General features: G+C 33.9%; 1 protein-coding gene across 1 annotated transcript in view; it reads left to right on the forward strand.

Annotated features, from left to right (window-relative positions):
* POT1 (protection of telomeres 1) overlaps positions 1-19,409 on the forward strand; it is a 54,235-nt gene that overhangs the window by 10,399 nt on the left and 24,427 nt on the right. The window contains exons 6-10 of the mRNA XM_030453642.1: positions 697-807; positions 3,127-3,174; positions 4,626-4,740; positions 10,044-10,174; positions 19,108-19,398. Coding sequence (XP_030309502.1) covers positions 697-807; positions 3,127-3,174; positions 4,626-4,740; positions 10,044-10,174; positions 19,108-19,398 — 696 coding nt within the window. The remainder of the gene's footprint in view (positions 1-696; positions 808-3,126; positions 3,175-4,625; positions 4,741-10,043; positions 10,175-19,107; positions 19,399-19,409) is intronic.

Genomic DNA, 19,409 nt, shown 5'->3' on the forward strand with positions numbered 1-19,409 from the left:
TGCTTGATTAAACTTATGTTTTCTGCAGTACTTGTTTTGCCAACACTTTAGTAACTAAATATATCACTGTCACTTAAGCTAGCAATCTTTCTTTCTCTTGCACAAAACATTAGGGTTTTGAATCTTAAATCATTTAGAGTAGCATTGTCAGATTGCTGAAATAGCAAAAAAAAAAGCCATCCTAGTGCAGTGTTTGGCTAAAACTATCAACTATAATCAGAAAACTCTTTTATTTGTTGCAATCAAATAAACACATGAACAAAAGTCATTGAGTAAAAGCTTATGGAGTGTTTTGTCACTGTTAATCCAATGTGTGATTTCCTTTCTGGCTTAGCTAAGCTTAGCCAGAAAGGAAGGCATTGGTTTTCAGTGTATTTGAAGAGGAATGATTGTTTGCATTCTTTTCTTCAGTGTGACTCTTCCTCTCTAACCTTTGTCAAAAATTAGCACTCAGTCACAGTGCATCAAAAGTGCAAAAATGTTACCAGAATTTGAAAAAAAAAACTCACAAACTTTCTGGCATTGGTTGGAAATATGAATTGGAAACAGAGAAACTTAGAAGCAGGGTTTAGAATTGGTTCAGAATTTTTGTTTCTTGACTGTCTTGAAACTTTAGGGTGAAATTTCACATTACATACTATTAAAACAGGATATATGATATAGCCTATGTAATCATCTATCACCCTGTCCCCATAGGACACCTTTGTGGTTGCAGGATTTAAATTGGAAAAATCACCTACAGCAAGAGAGGATGGTAGACATGATTGCCACTTGAAGCTGTCAGAAGAAGCTGGATCAACCATTTTTGTATGTGGATACCCAACTTTTTTTATTTTTATTTTTTCCAAATACCAAATTCAGCATTTTGCTTTGTGATAGAAAAAGCAATAAAATCTACTAGAGTCCAAAGTACCCCAGATTATTTTAGCATGTTCATCAGGAAACAATTGGAACACATTTGTGTGTGTTTGCATGCAGTTTTACAAGATCCCATCCATACAAGACCCAAAGTATCTCAGGCTTCTTAGATAAATTTCTGCCTGTTAAGTGTAGAAATTTAAGCCGTTCTTACGTGTAACAAAGTGCAGTAATGCAGACAAGGCAGGGAATGCAACAGTGGTCTCTAGGCTATGAGTTTTTACCAATTTAACTTGCATCAGTACAGTTCATATTTGAAATACATGGATTCCCAGATTGTTAACTTTTAAAAGAGAATTAAACCCTTTTTTTTGTTTGTTTGTTTTTTTTCTTTTTGTGTGTGTGTGGGAAGGACAATACTTGTTCCTTGTGCTAGTCTCAGTACTAAAACTATACTCAGTGAATACTATTCATCTTAAACGCTTTCATCTTTGAGATACAGGAGGGGAGACAGAGAATGTTCAGCTGCTCCTTCTGTTTGCCTTTGGTAATACTTCAACAGTGTGTGTTTTTTGTAGCCAATCTTTGTTAAGAAACGTTTGCTATACTTTTTAAGCCTAAGCATTAGTATTTTTAAAGTTACAGAAGATTATTACTGTAAATTTGGAAACCCGGAGTTGGGGCGAGGGACTGGGTGTGGAATGAAACCCAGTTTTTAAAAAAGTTTGACACTTCAGTGAGATATTTCTAAAATTAATTTTAAACGTTATAACAACAGATAGAGGCATCTGGTGAGAGTGTTGCATGGTCTTGATCACTATAATTGTGTACTATTGTTAAAAAGAAGGATGATGACATTAAACTGAACTCTTGGTGACGATACTGTAGGCTCCATTCTGCAGTCAGTGAAAAGGAAAAGGCACTTCTCTGGGTAGCAATGTGACATTATAATACATGGTGTTTCTTTTAAGCGTATCCATCAGATTTTGAAACAAACTTAGAAATAATTATAAAAACTTAAAGACAAAATTACATATAAAACGGACATCCTAAAATTAATTCCGTGTCAGTGTCAAGGATTTAACTTATGTGTGTATAATTGTTGTCTGACAACAAATTTTAAATTTAGGAAAATATTTCAGAAAGGTATTTTTTTTTCCAGAATGGGCCTCTACAGTTAATAAAAGATTGACATCGAGCTCAATGAGAAGCAAAATAAATTAAAATTATAGTGCAGACTGTTTCATGACATTATCTGTTGTTGACAATGATATATAGGTAAAAGAGTATGGTTTGTTGAGGATAATAGATAATGTGCTTTGAATCTGGGCAAATGTGTCTAAACTAAATGTACCTAAATTTTACAAACTACATGAGGCACACAGTTGAGTATTGGCAAGACCTCATGGCATGCAGTCTAATCCCAAGGAAGATGTGAAGCTCACTGAATGTGTAGGTTGTGATGAGGAGGTGTCTGTCTCATCACTGACCACACAATGGAGTTTGTGACATTTAATTTACCAGTATGCTCATTAAATGCTAAAATTAATACAGATTATATGAACATTTTGTGTGCTTCACTTTCTTGATTATAACTGTTCACCTGACAAAACCAGATCCCTAAGGGGACTCTGCACAGCTGAGGTGATGTGCTGCGGTGTGGAACCCTGTGTCTAGCAGACAGGCTGTGGTGTTGCACCAGGAAGGCATCTGAGCCCTGTGTTTGATGTTGTCATATCACCATGATTGGTTCCTTAGAAGACCATACACTGAAGATAAGTCTGGCTTATAAGTGTGGCTCTAAAAAGAGCTCCATTTAAATAGTATTTATACCATTCTGGTGAATTTGCCCTGACTATATAATTTTTTTCCCCAAAAGGAGAGTAATAAGTCAGTGAAAGTAAACCTGTGCCAAACATTGACCTAGACAATTTAGGTTCTTTGTTAAGTAAGTACAGTTTTTAATTTGTGGCCTGACTTTAAAATGCTACTAATATCACCTCGCTTATATTCAACTTAGTGCATTTCTACTTTAGAAAATGTATATGTTAATTAAAGGACCTTTTGTCTGAGTGTAATGGGGTAAAGAAGAATTTGTTTTTTACTGTAGGATAAATTTTTTACTGTTTTCCAAGGTGATTCATGTAGCAAGTGTCTATAGCACTATTGTGTTTTGCTTAGTGTTATATTTACTTAAAAGTAATCAGATTTTATATCTGCAATGCCTTCAGTTTTTTAATTGAGTTTGTTGGGGTTTTTTCTCCTCAGATTTATACTACCTCAAAAAAACCTGCTGCTTCAAAAACTGCATCTTTGGTGAGTTTATATTTGGGATCATAGAATGTTAGGGGTTGGAAGGGACCTCTAGAGATCATCTAGTCCAACCCCCCTGCCAAAGCAGGATAACCTAGGGCAGGCCACACAGGAACTCATCCAGGAGAGTTTTGAAAGTCTCCAGAGAAGGACACTCCCCAGCCTCTCTGTGCAGCCTGTTCCAGTGTTCCATCACCCTCACAGTAAAGAAGTTTCTCCTCATGTTAAGGTGGAACTTCCTATGTACTAGCTTAAACCCATTATTTCTTGTTCTGTTACTGGGAACCACTGAAAAGAGACCCATCCACCATGTGAGACTAACAGTACGTGAGAAAGAATGTGTGAAATTTTTGTTTTCCTGTTCATAATACTTCATACTCTCATCCAGCAGTCATTTATTTAGCTTTTAATTTTGCAAATAACATACCTGAAAAACAGAGAAAAATATGAAAAGTACTACTTTTTCCATATTTGCAGTATAGTTGTCATCTTGATCTCAAAATAGGCTGTATGGTGTTTTAGGAAATACGATCTAGAAAGGAAACACTATCCTTCTATAGAAGATGATATGTGTATACTTTAAAGAAATGGAAATGTAAATCTTCATTTGGTTTACAGTCAGACTTTGTGTACTGGTTTTAAAATTTTGTTTGTTTACTCTTTGGAACAAGTATTTATATTTCTAAGGTCATATTCTACAGGAAATAGTTTATTAAGGGAATAGAAATTGGTGTGTGAAATTTTACTGTTCTTTGTTACAAAGTTTAAGACTTAGTACTGGAGATGATACCAGCTTGGCTTGCTGTTAATTTTATGAAGAGTTACATTTCATTTTATGAAGAGTACAGCAGTTGTATATTTTTCTGTCAGTTTGGCAGAACTGATGGTCTTTAAGAGATTAATGATCATATAATGTAACCTTAAGATAGCAGGAGGGTATTCCTTAGGTAGTAGAAGGTAGTCCTTTCTTTATTTCTCCAACAAGTGTGATTCTTTAATAGAAAGACTTACACAATGGCTGTGAGAGTAAATTCCCCACCCCCTTCCCAAAAAAGTGATTCTATGCAGTGGACCTGCCAATAAGAATGACAAAATTACTTATGTATGTGCTTTAAAAAGATCTTTGGATAGCTATGTTAAAATCACTTTCTATTGTTCTTCAGTATAATGACTTTTATTAACCTATTTTGTGTACTGTAACTTACTTGAACTGCCTTTGTTTTTTTTAAGGAAGATGAAATCACGACAAGAAGTAGAAACAAGTGTGCTTTATTGCCTGTGAATATATATTTGTATTTATCTTTGAAAAGTCTAAAGAGAATAAAGTAGAAAAATAATTACTTTATGAAGATAAAATCAAGCATATATGAGGGTGGATGGTGTTAAAAGACAAAATTCTGGGTGAATGTTTGAATAACTTTTTTCTTTTTCACGATTTTATCATTTCTTTCCAGTCTGTTGCACCGAAGTACCTGTATACTCCTTTGAATGATCTTAAAGATGGAACTGTAGTGAATTTGTATGGCATTGTGAAATTCTTTAAGCCTCCATATGTAAGCAAAGGAACTGGTATGTACTATGTTCAAAAGATTTAAAAATCTTCTCCAACTAGGACATTTCTTTCCGTGTTTGTTAAAAATCAATGTGAACAACAAAATCAGGTGATTATTTGACCATGGTTCTCAGCTAACATCAAGGAAAACAATTAGCTAAGGGATATCTAGGTAGGCACATACTGACACATGCTACTTAACATGTACTGACTGCTATTTTTGATAGGAGTTTGTTCTAAGTATACTGCTTGGTAATATCCCTGCTGAATTTAATTAAACAGTAGAATTTCATACTTGCTTCAGAATTAATCAAAGTGTTTTATGCTTGTTACAAACTTACTGTGTGTTTTAAAGTTGGGGATTTTTCCTTTCTAAATATATTTCTAATCAAGTAAAATTAGTATATGGTAGTGACTATTGATTTTTATTGTCTTAAATCTGCATGCTATTTTCTTGTTATGTCAATAGCCCTGAATTAGACTTCAAAATACAGAAATTTAAGAAGTGAGCATTAAATCAGTACCAAGACTTAGTGGCTTGTCTGCAAAAAGCTTTTGCAACAGCCCTGTGTTTTTAGAGCAAGATTTTAAGCTTGTCCATTTTATTTTCTCTCCTGCTCTGTTGAGCAAGCAGGGTCAGACTGTGGCTGCCTGGACACCTGGTAGCCAGGCAGGGTCAACCCAGCACAAAGGCTGGGACTCCTCTAGTTTTTCAAACTTTTTCCTGTTTTTTGTATTGTAATAAAATGAGAATAAATCTGGACATGGGATCTTGGGAAACAGGGGAATGAAAAATTCTCAGGGGAATGAAAAAAATCTTTCTTTTAAAAAGAAGAATAAAAATACATAGTCTACATACTTTCCTGAATTTGAATGACCCAATTAAAAAGTTTACAAAACACTTCCTTTGGCTGAGAGATCTCATCACTGATACTCCTTTCTGCTTGACTTACCACTAAATTTCATTGTAAAAGTGCATTTATAATCTAGGCCTCTGCAAAGAAGAGAACAATATTTTGGTTTTAATGCAAAGGATTGACAATTTTTTTCTGTTTTGATTTACTCTGTTAGGGCTTTTCTGCACAGTCTGCTAAGCGACATCTGTGTCAGTATAGTGAGCTTCTCAGTCTTCATTTTAATAGTGATTTCCTGCTTATTCTTGACCTGTTCAAATGCTTTCACTCTTGCAATATCTATAGAATACATATGTGTGTATATATATATATATATATATATTAGAAAATCTTGACTTACCAATATTCTCAACCTGCAACTGTAATATATTTCTTAGCTGTGTTTATAAGGAACTGAAAATATTCGCTTTATCAGTATTATTTCAGGATATTGCCAGTTTTGAATGGTGGAGCTCTTGAATAACACTGTAGGTTTAAAACTCAAGCTTAAAAGCAAAGAAGCAAACGAAAAAAACAAAACATAAAATCTAAAGATTTTATTTCCTGTACTCACATTGCTGACAACAAAAGGGTAAGAAGGCAATGAATCAAATATAGAAAGGACTACTTTTATACTTTGAGTGAATTACAGAAGGGCAGTTCTTGAAGAATCACATGATCTAGATTCATCGTTTGTCCTGCTGCTCTAACAAGACTTTATAGACCTGAAGACTTTGAACATGTTCCCTAGATGAGCACTGATGGCTGGAAATTGTTAAGAAAGCTATTCTTCTCAGATATGTAAAAAAAATTAAGATAAGTGCCCTGACTTCCAAGGTATTCTGTCACAACAAAAGGAACAAATAAGTGAGTTATTTGACAAGTTAATCGCTTCAGTTTCATAAGTAATATGCATTTAATAGGGAAAATGATGATTTGCTTAAAAACTAGTCCTTGTCTAGATGTCAGTAATAACTTCCTAATCTATCTTCTCTTTATTTTCAGTTGGTAATATAAAAAAAATAAAAAAAAAGCCCAAAAAATAAATCCAAAGCAACACAATGATATAAAAAATATCTCTGGAAATGAGGGCCACAATTTAAAAAATTTCTTATTTATGAAGATAGCCATGATTCACTTGTTTTTCAAAGACATAATTGAAAACATTTTAATTGATTTGAATATTAGTATAAAAATACTCACTACACAACTACTCTGTTGTTTTGTTTTGGTTGGTTTTTTTTTTTTTACACAGTCCAGAGTTACGTGTTCTTGAGAGGGTACAAAATACTCAGTGATAAATTGCGAAGACTTGAAATAGCTCTTGTTAGAAAATTCTGTAGTCACATTAGATCTGGCATAATGCTGTACTAAATCCTTCTTTTTCTGACAGTGTGTTAATAGAATCATTTAGCTTTAAGCTGGTACCTGGAAGCATGGGCAGTAAAGCCAATGTAAATGAATCCATATTGGTCTTTATTCACTATGTGTATGTGCCTCTAGATATGAGATATTGCTGAATCTAAAGCTTAAGGCTGAAGATTTGCACTGTGTTCTCACTGAAAGCAAGTGGTACCTAATGTAGCCTTGTCAGCTTATTGAACTTATTTTTTGAAATGTTCATTACCACTACTGTATCAGACAAATGTTAAAACACGGATGACTGAAATTAGCTTTCATTATGATCATAAATTATTTACACAAGAGAAAGTTGATTTAACTGAGTGAGCTTCAGCTCAAGACATGTAGTTGGGAATGTCTGTGCATGAGAGTTTTGTGTTCTGATAACTGTACAAGGAAGTCCTTCAAGTCCAACAGGCAGAGGGGTTCTGTCTGCTGAAAGGTCCATTGGAAGTGTTCAAATTTACATTTTAGCTTTCCTTCCTGAATAGTTTAAGAGTCTTAGGTATTTTAAATTTTTTAACGAGGTTGATTCTATCCTCTCTCCCTTTCCTTAAGGCCAAGGACATCTCAGGTATTTAGCCTGAGTGAAACCAGTAAAGGAAAATAGCCTCTGTCTTTGTAATGTCCAATTACAGAGACTATGTGCTTGACCATGGAACTTTTGAGATGTTACAATGTAGTACTACTGCTTTTCCAACTCACTTTATTCTTCCTGCAGATAATTTTTTTTTCATAATGCAGTGAAGTATTATATTTTTAAAAGAATTGCTGTTTCATATCATCTAATATTGAAGGTGAATAAAAGTTTAAAAAAACTGAAGAGAAAATGAAAAAGCAAACAGTTAATAGAAAGAAGTCTCAGGATGGTTACTTTTTTCTACAATTTACAAATGGTGGCATTAAAGCATCTGTTTAACCAGATGTTTCTGGTGGTTACTGGATGTTTGTGTCTCGTTATTGTATCACTATGTTAGAAGTAACAAGCTGTAGTAAAACATTTTCAGTATGACTCTTTAGAGGTTTTGTTTTGGACTTCTCCACTATCTTCACTTCTCCACACACATATAAGGGTGTGTGTACATTTGTATTTTTCTCTGTGTTTTTTGTTGAACATGTGGTAAGTTAGCTGATCTAATTGCTTGGTTTTAATGCAAAGACCCTTGTGTATTGAATGGCCTCACTAATTCTTGAAAACAGCATTAATGTTTGGTGTGGTTTTGTGGAGTGAATGATTAGCTGCAATAATCTCACTTTCTTTTTTGTGTGTAATGAAATATGAGAAAGGGAAGGCAATCTCTAATTGGAGTACTTCATTGCAAACAATATTGTCAACATCTTTTTTTATCTTTTTTGCAAGGTGAAGTTATTGATCCAGGTTAGCGGCTGATTGCCCAAAAGGGGATTCATGATTAGATCTATGCTTACTTCCTTAAAAACTGATTACACAAGCATCTGTTAGGAACTACTGAAGTTCTCAATCAAACTGAAATGATGTAGCAGTCTGTAAAATGTGGAAATGCTAAAGCGTTTATAAAAAGAAAGCCATCATCTGAAGAATGAACCTAAACTGTCATTAAAGAGAGGACATTTTAGCTTTTTAATGACAGTAACACTTAATACAGGGTTACAGAACATTCCTATTTCAAAATAGTTAAAGTAGGGACCTAGAAGGTGTGAGATCAGTGTTCTTCTTCCACTGATTTTGACTTGGAATTGTATTCATTTTAAGATACTCCTTGTGATTGTAATAAATTATTGTGTTGCCTAATTCTTATTTTCTTTTCTAAAAAGCTGCTTTACATAGTAGTGGTGGGTTTTTTAATGAGGTGCATTTATTATGCAGGTCAGAAGGATGAATAGCATTGTATGTTAGCATTTACTGTGAAAATTTAGATTATTAAAAAAGGCTTGTGAAGGGTGAGAGTTCACCATCTCAAGAATTCAGACTTCAGAGATTTTACATTTTAAATCATTGAATACAGTTAATAACTAAGATTTGTGAGTTTTCCTTTCTAAAAGCCAAAATTTTGTGTATATAAATATATCAAAGTTGTCATCAAAGTAAAAATAATGGGTTATGATGTCATTGCTCTATTAATCTGAAGAAGTTGTAATTCAGCCCTGAACTGCAGGTTTCATTAAATGCTACCAAAATAAGTTTGCAAAACAAAAGCACTCTTGTCTGCTTGAATAAAAGCTAATAGGACAAGATGTGCTGGTGTTTGAGGTTCTAAACATACAGCCAAATTTATATTGGGTATTTGGGTAGTTCTCGGGCAGATTAACCAGCTGCCATGCTGTAAAAGACTGAACCTGTAAGATCCCTGAGCACACTTGCTTCTGGAAGCTGAAAATTCAGGTTTGATTTATGTCACTGCAAACACTAGATATTGTTTGGGTCATATTTGGGTCTTGTGTTGAGTTTACTTTTTAGGTGAGTAATACGAGTGAAATTCTATTACTGAAGTTAACCTTCAAAAGGGCTCATTTCAGATTTTTACTATACTTTTTAGCTTTCACTATGTGATTGTGTTCTCAAAGTATGTATCTTGCATATAAATATATTGGTGAAATGAAAGATAAGTAATTTATGCTTTAATATTATTTTACAACCTATAGAGCTCATTACCTCTTCAGAAGACAGGGAGATGGTGCAAAAATAAATCTTAGAAAAGGATTGCTCAAGAATGTAGCTATCCTTCCCATCTTATAGAAAATGAGAAATAATTGAAATTTGAAATAATAGCATTCCTGTTGCAGACAGAAGAAAAAGTTTCATGTGTTCCTAGCTCCCAGACCTGTGCTTGTAATCCATTTCATTTTCAGTTATTTGGGCTAATTATTGACAAAACAGGACACATTTCAATTGTTATGTCACTGTAACTAAATTGACTTTGGAAGAGTTACACAGATCATAGCAGGAAAAAAAATGGCTATATGGTTGTTCATCCCAAGTTTAATATATGTTATATTAATAACTCCACATTGCATATTATTCATTCACACACATTTATATTTTACAGATTATTGCTCAGTTGTAACACTTGTAGACCCATCAAACGTCAAGTTAACGTGCACTCTCTTTAATGGAAATCTAGATGCCCTACCAAAAATTTACAAAGTTGGAGATATTGTTCGATTTCATAGAATAAAGGTATGTACTAGGATGTGGGGGGGGTATGTGCTTGCTTTTTTTGCAGTGAGAGATCTGTAGGGATAAAATTAACACATGAAGACATGAGGTAAAGCAGCTATCTGATCCATAAAACAGATATGCTTTTTCTATGGACCAAAATTGGAAATAAATATCATGGTTTTTTAACAACAAAACATCACTGGGCTGATATCTCTCTTTAACTGATGACTCCAGAACAGCATTCTTTTTTTAATATTTGTTAAATTAGTTGGAAAAAAATCACATAGTAATACTTCTAGATGAGCAAAATTTAACTGACATAACTGCAAAATTTAATCCTCCTTAAACTAATAGAATTTAGGGATTACTTTAGAGTTTATATTGTGGAGCAGTTTAGATCTTTTGAAGAGTTACTAAAGTAAATGTAATCTAAATTGATGTTTATCCTCCTTTACCCCATACTAATCTGTATCAAAAACTATGAAGGAAGCAGGATTTATAGCTTTGGTACTGCTTCTGCTGGATGTTTTTCTTATGCCTGCTGCAACTGTATAAGGAAGCAGAACCACACTAGAAAAACAGAATGAAAGTCTTGTAATTCTGGACCATACTTAAAAGAGTTGCAGGATAGTATCAAATACATTATTTTACCATGTTACATATTAATTTGCAAGATAACCATACCTAATTATGATTTTGATTTTGCTTAAGGTAACTCTAGCAGAAATGAGTAAATATCCTGAAAGAGGCCAGTTAAAAGTAATGTTTTGCATATTAGAACATAATTGAGAGATCTAAGGGATTTAGGATTGTAAAAAGAATGATGAAAGGGATTAAGATCAGTAGTACTAAGCATGTACGTTTTGATATGCTGTAACAGGAGAACAAAAAGACAATAAATGACAAAAATTGGTGAGATTTATCCAGTAATTGATGTTTGTGCCACTCAGGTTATTAAGGAAAAACATGTTAAAATTCAGAAACAGTAGTTATCTTATTCTGTGTTAACATAAAGTTTTCTTAACCTCATATTTATGTATAATTAGAGTGGAATTAAGTTCATTGATCTGACTTCAGATGGGAAACTAAATGCAGCAATGAGTGAGTGGTACACAGATATGCTTTTCTGAAATCCAGTGGAGGTAGAAACATGTTTATTACTTCTGAAATGAAAAAACATATTGTCATTTCACATAAATGGGAAAAAGGAGAAACTCAAAAGGAGCCTGGTTAAAGATAATTTAAAAGTCTGTTGTAGGTTAATAGTGGCTTTTTTGAAACATAGGGATTACAGATTAAGAAAACCAAAGCAGAATACGCCACCTAAGTTATGTATGCACACTCTTTTAATGAAACTGAATAGTGTCTCAGCTCTACTGTCTACATTTAATATAAACTTCTTAAGGAAACCTGTTGATATATAAAGAGCCTCACTGATCTCATGTGGCAATGATTTTTTAAGAACACTGTAAAATTTGTAGCAACTGTTACTTCATAAGTCTCCAATATAGTGTTTCAGTATTTAAAGGTAGAGTTTTTTAATTCACCCCATAGTCTTTTTTTTTCACTCCAGCTGAACTGTTTAGGTTTTTTCCAGCCCTAACTGACCTCCAGCTGCTCACAGCCTTTATCTCATCAGATGCATAAAGTGGTAGCTTGTTTAATTATTTTATAACTTAGAATGATCTGGAGTCACTTAATTGGCTTTTTCTTTATAGGGTTCTTTTGACTACCCCAGGCTAACAATTATTTTGGAAATTTTCTTACCTGATCTAACCAGATAAAAATCTGAAAAAGAAGCCTGATGCCAGCTGCAGGGGGTCAACTGGGAGGGGAGTGATGTCCTCCTCTCTTTCAGCTATAACATTATAGTATTTGTGATTGCTGTGCCATACAGTTTGTAACAAGAAAAAAGAAATCTACTCTAACTAGAGTTCTAATTACATTGTCTAATTACATTACAGTGTGTATTCACATGTCTCTGTCCCAGATATGCTTTTGAGACTTCCAAGAAGTTGACGCTGATCGCAAACACATTTTAAAAATTACTGCTCCCTGCTCACTCTCATCTGCTAATGAGTAACTTCTCTTCAGAGTAACACAGATGTTGGCAAGGTCCGGTGGTTCAGAGCTAATATGAACTTAATGGAGAGGATTCTGTTGGGGTAGAGAATCATTTTATTTGCTCAGTATTTGTTGAAGAGAATGAAAATTTTAAGTGCCTAAGTAATAGAATTAAAAGATTAGCGGGTTATCCAGTATTAATTACATTTCTGTTAATGTTCCTTGAAGTGTGTTTTTATGACTTATTATGATGATTTCTCACGAATTCTAGTACTTAGTGAACTGCTATACTGTATTTGGACCTTCAAACACAGTCAGTGCTCTGCAGAGATGACAGTGGGGGGGACTTCCCCACCCTGCAGCACAGAAGCTGGATGTGTCATCTGATTGTCAAGCCTCCCTCTGTCTTCATGGCAAAGATGGAGTTATCTCAAGTGGAGTTATCTTGTAACTATTTTTGTGGCTCACTGTAGATGCTCTCAGAAGCTTAGACTTAATGCTGGATGTTTAAGCTGTTAAGGAGAGGGAAGAGGCAACCTGCTGGTACTGACTAAATCTGCCATATTTTGTCCTTGCTTGACTTGGGATGCCATACAAAAGGCATGTATTTTGCCTTTTGTATATTACTCAAACCCTGCCATGATTATAATTTTTTTTTATTTTCTATTTGGCTTTTCTTTAGTTACCCGTAGGTGATTCACAAACGAGTTTATTTCCTCACTCCCAGTGGAATGAGTTTCTGATTGATTTCCATTTCAATGTCTGAGAATTGGAGAAAGTGAAACATTCACTTATTTAGGTGTTCATCTTGTTCAACCTACTGTAGTTGATTGATGCAGTCATTGTCTTGGATGTGTTTTAGTGGCTCTTTTTGCCAAATATACAGCATTATAGAGCAGTGTGACTCTTGTGGAACACTTGGGAAATGAAGACCAAAGGAGTGACTTACTGTAAATTTTACTTATATGGCTTCCTCTGCATAATGTAAGTTCTGTAGCAATTACAAATTCTTAATATCCTATCATTTTATCATAGCTCTCATTTTCTTGCCTAAACTTCTTCTGCATGTAGGTTACAGTTGCTTTAACAAATGAAGTAGGAGTCTTAAAGATGACAGCTTCTTTGTTACACAGTACTAATTCATCACCACAGCATTTCAAGTCATGCCCTGCATAGGAAAAATTTCCTGTAGAAAAATAGAGTAATGGAATGGTGTAACAAAATAAATGCACCATGAGCTGAACCATGTTTGCACAGACAACAGTAACCATGTCATACACGAACTTAGGAATTAATTATGTTTTATACTTCTAGTGTTTTAGTTTTGTGGATGTGGCATCCTAGATCCTTAGAATATTAAAATGCAGAAAAACAGCAAGAAAAAAAGAAATTCCTTGCACACTATCAATTGCATATTCATCTGGTTCAGACTCTTTCAATTTACAATATAAATGCACTGCTGCTTTTGGTGAAAGGATTTTATAGCCATAATATAGATGATTACTCCCTCCACAGGTCAGGCAGTTGGCAAGTATAAGATGTATGTTTTGCATCTCTGTCTGCAGGGGAGTGGGAATCTGAATTCCAAACGTGGAGCATTGCTTAATGAAAACTTCACACTGATTTTTTTTAATTATCCTTACAGTTCTATCCTGTGTCTTCTTGTGCATCATTGTCCTTAACCTAGTAATAGTTTACATAGCATTTGTTCCACTATGTTACCTACCATTTTGCCATTATTTCTAAGAGCAGTCTTACTTCTGCACTTTACTAGCAGTGTCTGTGTCTCTGTGTATTCCCATGAAAGTTGCTTCCTTCTCTTCCTTTCTATTTCATGCAATATAGAAGGCACTGAGGGAGACACATGCAAGTATCTACTCATTTCTTATCCCTAGGCAACTCTGACCATAGCTGTCAGACTGATAAGGATGACAAGAGTAAGTCTGGAGCTTAGATACAGAATGTACTGAGCCAACATTAAACTTTGACAGCATTTAGCTGCCAGACTTAGCTACCAGTGTGATCCAAATACATAAACTCAGACAAAGTTAGGATTATGACTTTTTTGCTAAAATAAGTCAAGAAACCTGCTAAATATGGCACTGCAACTGTGCTTTCAAATTCTTGCTCAGGTGAGTGAAAGCAATTAAAACTTCTTTAGTAAACAATTAGGAGATTATTTTTAACATAGCGTAACCAACATTTTTCTCAGAATATTGAGTACTGCTATGAGTATTGCTTCCCTTAAAAATTATGTGAGGCATGCAACTTGCTTTGGTGTTTTGATGGAGTTCAATTTAAAATCAAGTATTTGTCCTATAGGCAGCACTAGAATTCCTCCATAATTTGAAATCTTATAATTTGCTCATGTGTTTTCTGTAGTTTTCATCTGAGTACTTTTGTTCAAGTTACCAATCATATCTTAACACGTAGCAAACATTTACAAAAAAATTATTTATTGCTTGACTAGAATTTTCTCAAATGTACTGTCTGCTTTCTCTGAGGACTATTTCTAAAGTATCATAATGCCTGTTCTTTTTTTAATTTATCACTGTCAAAACAGACAATGTTTCATTTATTTTAAATATATATTCTTTTTATATACAGGTTTTTTTCATAGAATATTTGTGATATATTCATGTGAACCAGCAAATGAAATACATCATGTACTGTTAATTTTTCTCCTTAATTTGTATTGCCATTGCTACAGACATTTCTGGTAATCTAATTTCACAAACAATAGTTCTCAGCAATAGTAGAAGACAAGCTCTAATTTATCATCTTAATATCTAGGTTTAGTTTTTCACATCTTCATACAAATTCCTTTTACTTCCCTATCACCAGCCTTGTAAACTTTCATTTGGTAGTCATCTACAGATAGTTTTTCTAGTTCAGTTTTCTTGGCATAGTTAAATGTGTTCTAAATGGTTTAATTTTTTTATAAGAGCACAGCTTATATTCTAATACTCTTTACTACTTTAATGCTTCTCTATTTCATTGTTACCTCTCTGTTCATACAGCTGGACCTACAAATACATTAGAATTATATTTTTTTTAATACAAGTAATGAAAATCAGCATACCATGTTATACAGTCTTTTTTAGACTGTGATTTATCCTACTTAATGTGAGAAAACATTTATAAAATATAAAGGTATATATACACACTTTTTTCATATAAATAGCATTAGTGACAGTCATCAAACTTTTACATATAAATTAATTTCTGGATATGAAATGGTGCTAAGGTTCGGGTTCAGTTTATCATATTTTGAATAATATTTTAATTAAGTTATAAAATCAGTAACCATTTTAGGGAATCATAATAATTTTTTTTGTTTGTATTGGAGTATTTGCCTGTTTGTGTATTCCCTTATGGCATGTGTAGATCATTCAAATGCTTGATTTTCAACTTTGTTTTAGCTTGCAAGTTTGTGTTCAGTGTTCATGATGGAGTCTTTTTAGCCTTTCATCCCACCACATGTTTATGCGCTACATGAAAGTCATAATGGACCTCAGTTACTTCCTGCTTCCAAATTGATTTTTAAAATTTAGATTTCCAAACTGGGGGACTGAAGTTGTTCAGATGTTTCCAACTCTGGACAGGACTAGTGACTAAAGCATCTCCAAAGGTCTCACTCTTTCACCCTTAGTCATGTGCAATTCCTAATAAAGCTCAAAAGTTTTAACAGTGGTAGAACAGGGGCAAATTAAGGGTATTAAAATTCTTGTAGGTCATGTAAGAACATCAGTGTGTTATATTCAGTGGCTACAGTCTCTGAGATGGACAAATTATCATAAATCCAGGATTTTAATTTTTCTCTACGAAGTCCATAACAGAAAGGAACAACTCACATTTAATGGGCCATTTAAGAATCAAATTGTTGCAGACGTTCATATCCTAAAAGACTTCAGGGCAATTCTTTTGGGACTTTTTTTTCAGTTAGTTTGAGACATTTTGATTTCTTGAAAACAAACCACAACATGATATCTTGAAATAATTGTATATGTGTAGGTAGTAATCAAGTTTTAAGCTTAATGTATTCGGGTCTCAAAGTAATATCTTGGATTGCTGGTCTTTCCATAAGTCAATAGCTAAATTTATTTTGGGTAATCTTCCTTTTTAATAGAAAAACCTGTACATAGCTTAATAGATGCCTTTAAAGCAATGTAGTTTTCATATTCTAAGCTGATGTGTGACTGCAGTTGTTTCATAATAGTCCTTTGCTTATGCAATTTAGCTATCAGTTTTCATGGAAACTACCTTGGAGATGCTATTATTCCAGCTTTATACACTACTTACTATCACAGTTTACCATTGAGTGAGGTGAAAAATACCACCTTTACTGAAATAAATAAATAAATCAGGTGGGTGGTTAGGTTGCTGTAAAATTATTTATAAATATTTTAAGATCAGCTTCTTTTTGATGACAATATTCAGGGTAGAATTGTACCCCATAGAAATCAGTAGAGTTTATTGTCCAAGCAGTTTCTTGAGGTGAGATTTCACAGTTTATAAAAACTATGACTAAGACTCCTGCCATATGTATTGGAATTTACTTGCCTGCTTAGAACAAACAAAATACGTTTTATCTGTGCCTATTTTGTCCCAGAAGAGAGTTTTGTTTAGCTACCATTATTTACTGAATTAATTTACAATTGTCAGGCAGTTTTTAAGGTTAGAGCCATCTGCCTTCCTTCCCTGTTATTCTCTACCTCTTCAGTTTTTTAAAAAAATCCCTAGGGCTTCTAGAAATAACATGAAATCTGCTGAGAGGCAGTTGTCATTATATACAGAAGTTCCAATTAGCTCATTTCACTAAGTTTAATTCCATTTCAACATAATTTGTGGAAAATATAACTAGTTTACAGTATCAGTGCTTAACTTGATCAGAGATCTGCTTAGAGTTCATTGTACACTTCAGTGATTCCTCATCTCTTTATCAATGGTTTGTTTTTAAAAGATAAGCCCAAAGAATTTCTGTTGAGTGTCATCTGTTGTGATTCTGACATCGGTAATTTTCCATCCTTGAAATATTTTGTTCTGCTACCCATCCTACAGTTACTTTTCCTGTTTGTTCTGTTGTTCACTAAATAATGTTCTTGAATCCTTTTTACCTTTGAGACTTCTCAGAAGCTTTTCCATATGCCTGTGCCTAAGGACATTTGGTAATTTTCTCATCATAATGCTTTGGGTTTACCTTACATATTTTATCTCTTTTGTTATTCTATAATTGCTTTTCCATACATTAAGACTGACTTCTATGATTCTGTGATTTCACATCACCTAACTGAGGGTATTAGGAGATGAGGGCATTGGTGTGTTCAAGCACAGCCTCGTGAATGCTCAAAACATGATGTAAAGAATTTGGGAAATGGGGTAAATATGCTATGGTGAAATACTAGTGAAAGACCAGGAAGACAAAGTAGCTTCTTGATTGGGTTTCCTGGAAGAGTTAGAGCCTTCATAAATAGGACAGAATTTTTAGCAATAAAGAAGTCAAGATAGATTGATCATGATTTAAAAGGATTTGTGAAAAAATATATAAATAAATAAACTGGAAATTAGAACACTTTGAGAAACATTTGACAAGTCAGACATGTCTTTTGATAGAAGATAAATGAGTAAATAGATGAGTTTTCCTCCTCTCTGGATGAGGCCTGTTTTGAAAAGCTATGGAATATAACTTTTCAGTGTTACAATGAAGAAAAAGGACATGTTGAATTGGTGTGCCCAGTTGGTCAGGTCTGGAGAATGCTGAAATAGATGGAGGTTTATGCTAGAAATGATCTTTAATGCATTTCTGCATTATATCATAGTAGTAGTTATTAAAGAAGTTCCTGTCTGCAAAACTGAACTGTCTTGTTTATGAGTTTCCAAGAAACACGTGGTTTGCGTGCTGTTAAAATTTCAGTATGTTTATAAAATTTAGGCCTAAGTCCTTGGCAGTATTCTGCTAAAAAGTGTTTCTGTTTAGAACTTCTGTCATGTCTTTCTGAATCTATACTTTTAAATAATAAATAATAATAAATAAATAATAATGAAAAGTTTGGAAGTTGAGCAGTGGGAATCCTAAACTAGATTGTCTCAGAAATGCTATATTCAGACATCTTGTTTGGTAAGTAAATTTTAATTTTAAAGGGATGAATCAAAACAGTTGGTTTGAGATTTCTTGTTAATGAGTCATGGAGTGCTTTAATATATATGAAGTGCAGGGAACAGTAAGATTAGACTAGATCCATGAAGGAATGCTTCAGACGTAGGACACTGTGTTTTATTTGGTCGCAGGTACACAGCTAAATCAGCAGAACAGAGGGGACCTGCCATTTGCTGGGCAGTAGACATAGGAGTAATTTTGAAAGTTGTATTCATAATACAAGGGATGAAAACAGGTCACTCTTTGCTTTTTAGAAAAGAAATAACACCTAGAACAAAATACTTTTTCAGCTTCGTAATATCAGGAAATGGAGCTCTTGTGAGAGGCAGAAAACAGGAATCCATAATAACTTTGCTCTGCCATTACTCTGCTCTGCGACCCATTCTCATGCCTCGGTTTTTCACAGCTGTGAAAGCAATCCTGATGTGTTCCCTGCATTAACATTTTGAAATTTGTGAATAAAATAGCCTGTACTGGTGCTGTATATTTACAGCCTACCTTTTTAAAAAGAAGAAATTGTGTAGATTTTATGCTTATTAACTTTGTTTTCTTAATATTGTCAATTTACTTTTTTAATTTGTTTTACTTTTTTTTTGCTTCTTTCTCCTACTAGCACCAGGGACAAAAATTATCAATGGTCCATTCTTTCTTCACATAATAAACCAGAAACATAGATGTCTTTTAATGTAGTGTAACCCTTTTTTTTTTTTTTCTTCATGTTGTGTTACAGATCAGGGAATACAATGGACAAATGCAGGGAATTACTAGTGGTGGATTTTCATCTTTGACATTTGATGGAACTGTAGGAGCTCCAGTAGTTCCTCGAACCTCCAGCAAAGTGTACACTTTCATGGATGAAGAACAGAAAGTAATAGAAGAGTTACGTGCTTGGGCAGCCAGTAATCTTTCTATTCCTGGACCAGCTGCAAAATTGTCTGGTGTTCAGCCAATGCTGTTCTTTGATCTCACTTGCCAGCTGGTAGGAAAAGCAAAAGTGGATGGATCTTCTTTTCTTCTAAAGGTAGATTTATT

This window comes from Calypte anna, chromosome 1 (genome assembly GCF_003957555.1).
Source record: "Calypte anna isolate BGI_N300 chromosome 1, bCalAnn1_v1.p, whole genome shotgun sequence".
Classification (NCBI taxonomy): Eukaryota; Metazoa; Chordata; class Aves; order Apodiformes; family Trochilidae; genus Calypte; species Calypte anna.